The sequence below is a fragment of the Scyliorhinus torazame genome, chromosome 4, assembly GCF_047496885.1.
Source record: "Scyliorhinus torazame isolate Kashiwa2021f chromosome 4, sScyTor2.1, whole genome shotgun sequence".
NCBI classification, from domain to species: domain Eukaryota; kingdom Metazoa; phylum Chordata; class Chondrichthyes; order Carcharhiniformes; family Scyliorhinidae; genus Scyliorhinus; species Scyliorhinus torazame.
In genome coordinates this window covers 263433789-263445822 of record NC_092710.1, presented here as the reverse complement: position 1 = coordinate 263445822, position 12034 = coordinate 263433789, and the positions used below count along the sequence as shown (strand labels likewise).

The 12034-nt window shown below is 47.9% G+C and overlaps 1 protein-coding gene across 1 annotated transcript in view; it reads right to left on the bottom strand.

Annotated features, from left to right (window-relative positions):
• Positions 1-12034, bottom strand: part of sgk1 (serum/glucocorticoid regulated kinase 1) — a 116089-nt gene that overhangs the window by 34255 nt on the left and 69800 nt on the right. The window contains exon 3 of the mRNA XM_072499717.1: positions 5194-5266. Within this exon, the coding sequence (XP_072355818.1) occupies positions 5194-5266 (73 nt within the window). The remainder of the gene's footprint in view (positions 1-5193; positions 5267-12034) is intronic.

The following is a 12034-nucleotide window of genomic DNA, read 5'->3' as shown; positions in this document are numbered from 1 at the left end:
GCCCCCAAAGATGCGGAGCATTCCGCACCTTTGGGGCGGCGCGATGCCCGTCTAATTGGCGCCGTTTTGGGCGGCAGTCGGCGGACATCGCGCCGTTTCGGAAGAATTTCGCCCGGGGTCCCTGATGCAGCGGAGAATCAAAAATAATTGATATTGGCGCTGTGCGTTCAGCCAACACAATGCTCTGAACCCCGCCAGTGGCAGGATTGAGATTCCCGCCAGTGTGCCAACAGGAAGATGTAAATTTAGTGGATCCAGCACTCTATTCTCCGGCCGTCCGTGATTCTCCTGTCCCCTGGGCCAGGAAGGGGAGGTTTACTACAGGTCTCACCGAAAGTGAGCCTGATGGGGTGGGCCTCACAGCGGGCCAAGGGGGTAACTCCTTAAGAGGGTTGCCCCCAAAGTCCACCTGAAGGATACTGTCCCCTCCAATGCACTACCCATCCACTCCTCTTCTACCAGACCCCCCCATGCAGCCCCCCAGCCCCCAGAGACCCCCAAAATGGGAGAACTCCCCAAGAGAGCCCCTTAATAGGAGACTCCCAACAGGGACCCCGTTAATAGGGAGACCCACCCGGACCCCCAAACTAAAGGAACCCTGACAGAGCCCCCCTAACTAAAGATGCCCTCACCACAGTGGAGGGCCCCCACAGGGACCCCTGTCTAAAGGAACCCCCCACAGACATCCCCCAACAGACGTCTCTACCCTCCCCCTCCCTACAGAAAAGAGACCCTTGGTCTAGAAGCCAAAGAGCTGTCCAACAGGGGCAGGGAAATAGTCACAGCGGTAACACTTACCTGGAAGCTCCATGTGTCCATTCCTGGGTGGAGTACAGTTGTGACCTGTGTTTAAAGCCCACAGATCCATGACCTGAAAGCCATTCATTCTAGTAGTGGGCTGTGATTGACATCTTCCACAAAACAGCTGCAGCCTTGATTCATTGATCTGACTCATGGATGAGTGAATCTAAACCCCAATGTTTACAAACATTAACCACATCAATGAGAGGTGAGTAGATTCCAATCACTCAAGCAGTCTGAGGGGTGGGTGCAGTCTGGGAAGGGTGTCCTTTTAGTCAGGGGGGGGGGGGGAGGGTTCCTTTAGTCAGAGATTCTCCATGGCTGTTTCCTTCTGTTTGGGGTCTCTGGGGGAAGGGGAGTCCTTCAGTTAGGGGCCCCTGGGGTCTTCCTATTCATGGGGCCTCTCTATTCTTGGGACCCTGGGGGGTCTCTCTTATTCATGGGACCCCTGGGGGTCTCCCTAGTGATTGGGCCCTGGGGGTTACCCTATTAATGTGGCCCTTGGTGGTGTGGGGTTCCCCCTATTCATGATACCCTAGGGCTGAGGAGTCTCTCTATTCATGGGGGCCCTGGGGGTGGGGGATCTCCCTATTCATGGGCCCTCTTGGGGTGGGGGGTGGGGTCTCCTTATTTATGGGGCCCTTGGGGGTTCTCCCTAGCTCCCCCTAGCCAAAGCAGCTGAGCATGACAAGAAATAGAAGCAGGAGTAAGGAACATGGCCCACCGAGTCTGCTCCATTCAAAACAATCGTGTCTGATCTTGGGCTCCAATTCCATTTACTCGTCTGCTCCCCATATCTCCTTATTCCCTGAGAGACTAAGGGTGAGATTCACTGTTTGGGAGAGTTCTCCCGCTAGAGAAGTGCAACAATTTAGGTTCGCCCTGGGGTCTGCCTAGTTAGGGATTCCCGGGGGGGGGGAGGGGGTTCTGGTCACCTCTGTACTTGGGAGAAGGGGAGCATCTAGGCAATCCAGCGGTGGAGGGCTTCTTTGCAGTGTGGGAGGGTGGGAAGATGGGAGAGGGGCTGATTTGTAGTGCGGGGGTGGCCGGCTGCAGAACTTCGCTATTGGGGCGTCCACTTAAAATGACAGCCCCATAGTGGGATTCCCTCAGGAATCCTCGTATTCCCTCAGGAATCCCTCGTATTCCCTCAGGAATCCCTCGTACTCCTCACCATGAATAAATTTGCATGACAAGGGATATGGGTTTGTTTCCTGATTTGCACTTCCAGGGCAAACATAAATTGGTTGCCGTTCTCCGGCGGGAAAACATGCAGCGGGATTCTCTGTCGGCGGGTTCCTCTACTTCGCCAGCAGCGAACCCACACCTGCGGGTCTCGAGAAGGTGTGGGTTGGCCACAATGGGAAACCCCATTGGTTGGCTACCTAAACGGAGGATCCGCTGCCAGCGGGGGTGCGCCATGCGGAAAACGGGGCTGGCGGGACGGGGAATCCCGGCAAATGGAATTGAAGCCCTTGATCAGACATGGTTGTATTGAATGGTTGACATATTCGAAAGGCCGTGTTGTTTACTCCCTCCTATTTCTTGTTACGCTCATCTGCTTTGGTGCTAGTTGCCTCAGGCAAACCAATTGTACAGAAAGGAGCCTCAAAGAGCCTGGTGCCTGTTTCCTTTTTTCTCCTCACCCAATGTAGTGGAAGATAAATATCTTGAGGCTGAAACATGTGCACTCTACCTATCTGCCATATTGGGGCTTTTCTAGTCGCTACCAAGTGCTGTATATAGGCCAATTTCTGGGCTATCGAGTTTGGCACCTGCTTGGTTCATGCATTGCAAATTGCCAGATGGTCCAAAGTGCCCTCTCAGGCAACCTGGAAAGGTTAATTCATTGGAAAACATCAGGCTGCAATAACGTTTACTTCCCTGGGAAGAGCATCAATGTTTGAGACTTTGTTTACCAACCATCGTATGAGATAATGAATGATGCCAGCAGACAATAAAGTAAGAGGCTATCGACAGACTGTATCTCCATAAATGTAAACGCGGCACTCTACCCAACAGAAGAATTAATGCATGGAGAAAAAATGAAATTAAAAAGGTGAAGTAAAAACAAAATGTTGACCAGCAATTGAAACCTTTGAAGTTGCTTGAACAGGCTGGGCCCGACATTTCTCACATACCTGAAGACAGGAGGTTTACTGTAAGTCAAGCCTCTCAATCTAATTACTTGACTTTAATGTATTGCCTGCAACCTTATTTCCTCCCAACAAGTCGCACCTCTGCAAACTAGGTATGGCATGATCCAAGCGCCTTAGGTTGGAATGATGCCTAACCTGATGACCTCAGCCCAGCACCATCTCGACTCACACTGTGAAAAGCACCTCAGAAAATCAGAGCTGTGTCATATCCTTCACGGGACATACGGGACGGGAATGATTGTCTTCCCTGTGGTCTTGCGGAGTACGAGCTCCCCCGCTGATGGGTGGTGGAACTCCATTCAACTATGTATAAAAGGTCGGCCAGTAAAGCACCAGCCGAGGAGAGACCCAGTTGGGATCTACCGAGAATTGTATATAACGTAATTGTAAATAAACCAAAGTTTGTAATTCTTCCTCAGCGTGGACTCCCCGTGTCCTTATTCAAATCTACAATGAGGGCACAGTCCAACTCTGGAGCGAAGTGGAGTGATAGTTCCTAGAGGAGGAGATCTGGAGCTTTGTTTTCTCAGGACTCAGGTTGGGCCTTGGCTCTGGATTCTCACTGCAGCTTCTTAGCATTGGTCCCACATGAAACCCTTCCTTATTGATACCACGGTCATAGTGTAAAAGCAGCCTCAGTTATCATTCGTCTCCATTCCTAATCTTCCTACACAATGTAATCTTGATTTTCATTTTTTTAAATTCCAGCCAGCATCGCTGCCGGCAACAAGAACCACTTGAACTCCTGAGAAACCAGTTCATCTTTGCTGACTGGTACATTCAGAGTTTTGCAACAACGTGTGCTTCTCTCAGGTAACCTTAATTCTACTGCTCAAAGCAGATATGAAAAGAATCACTCCCTCAAGCTTCTCATACACATGGTAATTCTTACATTTGACAGAGTAAATTCCCTGTGTACAGATAGGGTTGACAGATAGAGGTGGTGTTACTCTCTGCAGTCCAAAGTAACCCACTGAGATTAAAAAACGCCATAATCTCCAACAATAACCTATATTTAAATAGTCCCTTTAAAGTAGTGAAACATCCCAAGGTGCTTCATTGGAATGTGATTACTTATAAATTTGCACTGTCTTATAGAAATATTAGGGCAAAAGCTTTGACAGAGATATAGAGCACGTTCATCCGGCCATGCTGCACCCCTGTTCGGGTGAACGAGGTGTAGCCTGTATAAATGCAGTACGATCCCTCTTCCAGGATCTACCCGGATCGCCATGCCTCGCAAAATCTAATGCGATCTCGCGAGATGTCACAATCTGAATCCCCCGCCCATTGTGGGTGGGATCAACATTTGGCAAATCTGCATATTAGAGTCAGACAGCTCGTCTCACTCTTCAATATGTTCGCCTGATCTACCAAGGCCCTGGGATCTAACCCCTTCACCTTGGAGACCTCAGGCGAGTGTCGTTCAGTGCTGGTCCCCGCGAACAGAGATCAGACAGAGCAGCACTTGGGGGGAGGAAGTCTCCCAGGCAATCAGAGGCCCCCAGCTGACTGCCCGCTGGGCAGGGTGGCACCTTGGTACTGTTGGTGGCACCCGGGCACCTCGGCACTGCGATATAGGTACCAGCCTGGTGCTGCCAAGGTGCCCAGGTGGCACTGCCAGCTGGCAGGGGCAGTGCCAGCGTGCCCGGCTGCCATTGTTCTTGCACTGGGGATCGGGGGTGGGGATGCCTTGCCCATGTGGCGCACGTGCCATCTTCAGGACCCCCTTATAGGTGAGTTACGGCTTTGGGGAGCAGTCCAGTGGTGGCAATCGGGAGGGGGTGGGGGAGGGGGGAGTTGAGAGATGGGATGCCACTTACAAATGATATCCTGATCTCCTCCTGCACTGAGGAGTTCCGGCGAGTGTAGCTCCTCCGTGCAGGTAACAGGACTAAATGAGAGCTTGATGAAGCCCCAGATCGCAACAGTCACATTAGCTAGCGTGGTGTTACTAGGTGCTGCGAGCACTGGGAAACACCCAGGTAAATGTGCTCAACACATGTCTCTGTTGCGATTCGGTTAGATCAGGCCCAATAGTTCTAGCTTGGCTGTTTTACCACTCCTTTCTTTATTGCTATGATGAATCCACTAATGACTAATACTTTGGCTGGAGATAATAAACTAGGCTTCAACTTAAAACAGTTCTTTGGAGTTACTGGAAATTAATCTCGAAAAATGCTTCTTGATCTGAAGTTTGAGAGGAGGTCAATATACTTCAAATAAATAGTACCTGGTTTGCAGTTGTTTGTGACAGGTTTCTCTGAGGGATGTTTCTGATGTTCACCTTGGCACTGCTTCTTTGCCTGCAGTAATATTAACAGTGTTAGTTGTCATTTTCTGCCATTTACCCTTTGAGTTCACCAAAGAATATGACACTGTAAATTATCAAGCAATCAGTCAGAATCACCTTATCCGTTTTCATTTTACCTATGCCACATTTAGAGCACAAACACACACAGTCAATATGTTGTTTTCCATGTAAGAATTGTCACACCTGCTTGAAGAGCCTGAGAAAAGGTAGGAAACTGAGGCCCCCATGGAGGGAAAAGAGACTATTATAAAGACCCATGCACCCTTCTCCTTGCAGGTCCTTGGGTTCAGCAGAGACAGCGACGATAACATTGGGAATTGAGGTGGCTTACCAGTCCCACCTCTGCACCAACATTTACATGTGGTCAATCAGCCAGGTGTGAAGGAAGAAAATTGTGGCCCGGGGTGGCATTCCTTGTCTGATTTCCCCACAGGTATTCCACCTAATTTTTCACCTGAGTGCTTCGTACAGATGTAATGAGGCCTGCTTTCTGGAGTCATAGAGTCTTACAGCACAGAAAGAGGCCCGTCGGCCCATTGTGTCCGCACCAACCATCAAACACCTATCTAATCTAATCCCATTTTCCAGCACTTGGTCTGTAGCCTTGTATCCTGTGGTATTTCAGGTGCTCACCTAAAGTTGTGAAGGTCCTTGTCTCCACCACCCTCCAGATTCCAACCACCCTCTGGGTGTAAAGGTTTTTCCTTACTTCTCCTCTCCTCTAAACCTCCTGCCCCTTACCTTAAAATCTATGCTTTCTGGTTATTGATCCCTCCACTAAGGGGAAAAGTACCTTCCTGTCAATCTAGACTTACTAAAGTCCATGTAGACTGCTTCAACTACACTACCCTCAATTACACATCTAGACAATTAGAGAGAAGAAGGTCAAGAGGTGACTTAATTGAGGCATACAAGATGATCAGAGGATTGGATAGGGTGGACAGTGATAGCCTTTTTCCTCGGACGGTGATGTCTAGCACGAGGGGACATAGCTTTAAGTTGAGGGGAGGTAGATGTAAGACAGATGTCAGAGGTAGGTTCTTTACTCAGAGAGTAGTAAGGGCGTGGAATGCCCTGCCTGCAACAGTAGTGGACTCGCCAACACTAAGGGCATTCAAATGGTCATTGGATAGACATATGGATGATAAGGGAATAGTGTTGAAGGGCTTTAGAGTAGTTTCACAGGTCGGCGCAACATCGAGGGCCGAAGAGCCTGTACTGCGCTGTAATGTTCTATGTTCTATGTCCCTCATAATTTTCTACACCTTAATCAGGTCCGTCCTCAGCCTTCTCTGCTCCAGGGAAAACAACCTCAGCCTATCCAGTCTTTCTTGATAACTGAAATGCTTCAGCCCAGGCAACATCCTGATGAATCTCCTCTGCACCCTCTCCAGTGCGATCACTTCCTTTCTATACTGTGGTGACCAGACCTGCACACAGTACTCCAGCTGGGGCCTAACCACTGTTATCTGCAGCTGCCGCATAACCTCCCCACTCTTATATTCAATGCCTCAGTTAATAAAGGCAAGAATCCCATAGGCCTTCTTAACCACCTTATCTACCAGTCCTGCTGCCTTCGGAGATCTGTGAACATGCACACCAAGGTCCCTTTGATCCACTGTGCTTCCTAGGATCTGACCATTCATAATATATTCCCTCGCCTTTTTAGTCCTCCCAAAATACATTACCTCACACTTTCATGTTTAAATTCCATTTGCCACTCTTCTGCCCATCTAACCATTATATCGTCCTGTAAGCTAAGGCCTTGCTCCTCACTATTTACTGCACCACCAATTTTTGTATCACCTGCAAACTTACTTATCAGACCTCCTACGTTCACATCCAGATCATTTAAAAAAATTAAATTTAGGGTCCCCAATTCTTTTTTTCCAATTAAGGGGCAATTAACGTGGCTAATTCACCTACCCTGCATATCTTTTGAGTTGTGGGGGTGAGACTCACGCAGATACACGGAGAATGTGCAAACTCCACATGGACAGTGACCCAGGGCCAGGATAAAACCTGGGTCCTCGGCGCCGTGAGGTAGCAGTGCTAACCACTGTTCCACCATGCTGCCCCCACATCCAGATCATTAATGTATACTACAAACAACAAAGGACCCAGCACCAATCCCTGCGGAACATCCTGGACACAGGCTTCCAGTTTCAAAAGCAATCTTCAACCATCACCCTCTGCTTCTTACCACTAAGCCAGTTTTGGATCCATTTTGCCAAATTGCCCTGGACTCCCTGAGCTCTTACCTTCTTCATCAGCCTCCCATTTGGGACCTTGTCAAATGACTTACTAAAGTCCATGTAGACTACTTCAACTACACTACCCTCAACTACAAACCTAGTCACCCCCTCAAAAAATTCAATCAAGTTGTAAGACATGGGCCGGGATTCTCCGAGCACCCGTGCTGCAATTGCGCCCGGCTTGGGGGTGGAGAATGGGGCTTCTGATCTGCGACGTTATGGCGTGATTCTTTGGCGACTGGAGAATCGCCGCCAGCCGTGTGCACGCGGTCAACGCGGCGCTGGTCGGGGGCCATTGAAAGCAGCCCCCATGGCAATTCTCCGCGGTTGACGGCCGAGTTCCTACCGCCGTGGTTCTTGTACGGTTCCACCCAGCGGGAGCGCAGCGTCGCGGCTGCGGTGGCCGTCCTGGTGGGGGTCGGGGGGATCAGTCTCCGGGGGTCCTCCACGATGGTTAGGCCCGTGGTCGGGAGGCACCGATCGGCGGGTGCGCGCGATCTGTGGGAGGACCACCTTCTTCCACGGCAGTCCGTTGTGTGGGTGCGCCATGTCGCGTGGGGCCTGCGCCGCAGTGCGCAGCCGGAAGTGCAGGGCCCGTATCAGCAGCAGGAGCTGCTCGGCGCATGCCGGGGCCCTGTTAGCCCCCTTAAAAACGGAGAATCACCCCGTACTTTTTAGAAAAATGTCCGGAGTGATTCGCGCCCGTTTTCTGGCGGGTGTGGGGACAATCCCAGCCATGATCTCCATTGACAAAACCATACTGACTCTCCTTGATTAATCCTTGCCTCTCCAAGTGAAGATTAATTCTGTCCCTCAGAATTTGTTTCAGTAGATCCCCTACCACTGAAGTTAGACTCACTGACCTGTAATTTTCTGGTTTGTACCTTCTTGAATAATGGCACCACATTAGCCACTTTCACATCCTTTGGCACCTCTCCTGTGGCCAGAGAAGATTTGAAATATTTTGTCAGAGCTGCTGCAATCTCCTACCTTGCCTCCCACAGCAACCTGGAATACATTGCGTCTGGACCTGGGGACTTATCCACTCTTAGGCCTGTTAAAGCTGTTACTACCTACTCCCTCTCAATGTTAAGTTGTTCAAGTAAATCACAATGTGCGTCCTTGATTTCTATACCTACATCATCCTTCTCCTTAGTAAACACAGATGCAAAGTACTCATTTAAAACCTCATCTATATCTTCCGGTTTCTACAGGAGTCGATTAAAAATTCATGCAACCCAATAATGTTATTGCATCAAAAATAAATAGATTATTATTCAAATATGAATTTGTCTCATCCAAATATGCCAAGTGATATGAAAAGCATCTTACATCTACTTTACCAACACTCAAGAAAAAGCAATAAGAAAGAAATGGCAAATTGACAGAAACTGGAGTTACTGGTGGTTGGAATGTTAGGTTCGAGATGATTATTCATCAGTTTGTTCTGAAATTTGAGAGAAGTGCTATTTGAATTGAAATCCAAGTCAGAATATTTGCAGGGATCATTTTGTCCTTGAATAACAATAAAGTAAAAGGGGTTGTTTAAACGGTTCCTCTTTTAAGTGCTCTCTGCATAGAAAGGCCTGGCCTGACTTAAAAGTGATGCCACCAATGCACACCTCCTGTGTACAATATCACAAAAATCTTTTGAAACTGTCCAAAATAAATCATCCCCTCGCTAGGAACAAATAAACTATATGCACTCTAGTCAACTGATTAAATTCTATAGATGGTTTTGTTGTTAATACACCTCCTCCTATCTCTGCATGGCTAGGAATATCACGTTCCAGCACTTCAATTTTCAACCTCATGTTATTTTGCCTTATGATGAAAAGATCCTGTTGTAAGGATTTAGATAGCATTATGGATTAGACCAGGCATTGTCAAACTCGGGAGCGCAACCCGTGGGTGGGTCGCGGGCGGATGTCGGGAGTGTCGTGGAGCTGTCCGTCGTGGCACCGATCGCACAAATCTGCGCGCAACAGCCAACTTTTAATAATGCCGGCTGCGAGCGGCCTTCAAAATGGCCAGGAAGAGATTTTAAAAAGTCGGCCGCACTGCGTGTACGTGTCAGATCATCGGTGCGCATGCGCAAAATGCACATGCACACCGATGATTGGGCACACATGCACAGTGCGGCAGCATTTGTTTTTATATAGTCGCAGCCTTTTTTTTTCCAAGTTTAGGGGACAAAGGGACCATTGGGGCCAAAGGGACCCAAAACCATTTCCTCCATTTTTGTCAGCAACAAACAAGGTAAAAGAAAATGGTGGGTCGCGCAGGTTGGCCAGCGTGGGTCGCGAAGGTCGGCCGGCGTGGGTCGCGAAGGTCGGCCAGCGTGGGTCGCGAAGGTTGGCTGGCGTGTGTCGCGAAGGTCGGCCAGGTTGGGTCCCGAAGGTTGGCCGGTTGGTAAAAATGGGTCCCCGGAAAAAAAGTTTGAAAATCACTGTATTAGACCAATATTTCTGTGCATTCATACGTATTTTATTGAGACATAGTAACTGTGAAATAATACAGAAGTTGGGATTTGTAACTATATTTCTTAGAATATGCTGCTTTGCTTTCATTGCGCAACTGTGAATTATATTCTGGTGTCTCTAGTTATGTAATAAAGCGAGTGTGCATCTCGAAAGAATGCAATGACCTATTACTAAAATGTTAACATTTACAAATACAAACCTCTACTTCTGGAACTAGGTCCAGCTCAGACGAGGGAGGAAGGTCAATTCTGATTGATGTTAGTCATCATAGAGGCAGAATTTGCAAAGAGCAGGTCAGTGACATGAGTACAGAATTATTCTTGACACAAACTAATTCCGCGTGGCAATTTTAAAATGTTTCAGCTTAGAATTTAAACGGAAATATTTCAGGAAACATTGCCAATTGTAAACCTTCCCAAGTGTGTCATCTTCTGGAATTGCGTAAACTGTGAGGGAAGACGGGATTTGTGTGTCCGCTGTAAAACGTTCATGCGATGCCATCAGAGGCTTGTAAACCAAACATAGCCTGCATTTGATTAGTTTGACTTATCAACTAACACTTTGAATAAACGGTTAGCTTGGCAAAACCTTATAGTGCTTGTGGAAGCCACAGTATTTTTCAGAGTGAGAGAGGAAGAAGCAATGTGTTTTCTGGGTGCCGTTTCCAGAAATAAGCAACTGTACAAAATCAGCCATGAAAAGTCTCCCGAACTGTCAGTGTTAAGTTGTGCACCGTCTACAGATATGGCTCACTAATCAGGAATAGACAACACGGGTCAGATAGTGACCTTCTCATGATTTTGTACTGGTGCTCTTAAAAGAGCCTAGGGATTGTGGTATAATGGCCTGTCATAGATAAGGCTAATGTGGGACTGAGCACAATATCACCCACACAGTGATGTAAGAGAGAACATGACCAAGTGGGAGGCTATCCATTTTGGGAGGAATAACAGCAGAATGGCTTATTATTTAAACGGTAAGATGTTAAAACATGCTGCTGTGCAGAGGGACCTGGGTGTGCTGGTGCACGAGTCGCAAAAAGTTGGTGTGCAGGTGCAACAGGTGATTAAGAAGGCTAATCGAGTTTTGTCTTTCATTGCTAGAGGGATAGAGTTCAAGACTAGGGAGGTTATGCTGCAATTGTATAGGGTGTTGGTGAGGCCGCATCTGGAGTATTGTGTTCAGTTTTGGTCTCCTTACCTGAGAAAGGACATATTGGCACTGGAGGGAGTGCAGAGGAGATTCACTAGGTTGATCCCAGAGTTGAGGGGATTAGATTATGACGAGAGGTTGAGTAGACTGGGACTGTACTCATTGAAGTTTAGAAGGATGCGGGGGGATCTTATTGAAACATATAAAATTATGAAGGGAATAGATAGGATAGATGCGGGCAGGTTGTTTCCACTGGTCGGGGAAAGCAGAACTAGGGGGCATAGCCTCAAAATAAGGGGAAGTAGATTTAGGACGGAGTGTAGGAGGAACTTCTTCACCCAAAGGGTTGTGAATCTCTGGAATTCCTTGCCCAGTGAAGCAGTTGAGGCTTCTCCTTTAAACGTTTTTAAGAAAAAGATAGATACCTTTCTAAAGAATAAAGGGATTTGGGGATATGGTGTACAGGCCGGAGAGTGGAGCTGAGTCCACAAAGATCAGCCATGATCTCATTAAATGGCGGAGCAGGCTCGAGGGGCCAGATGGCCTCCTCCTGTTCCTAGTTCTTATGTTCTTATGTTCTTATGACTTATCCCCAGTGTCAGTCCAGTGTTGGACAGGATCATGTGTACCAGCAAGCATGGAGACAGCTCCTAGCTTGTACCCTTTACTGTATATTTGTAAATAGTTCTAAAGATGTACAGTTAACCTACGTATGCCTATGAAGACTTCTTCAGAACTATTGAACTGTAACCAACACTCTATGCAACATGGTGGCAACTTGTGGAAAAACCTAAAACCTCACAGAGAATGCAGAGAAAAACTAAAAAGCTGGAAGACTGAGAAGAAAATCAGCAAAGCAATCCAACCTGA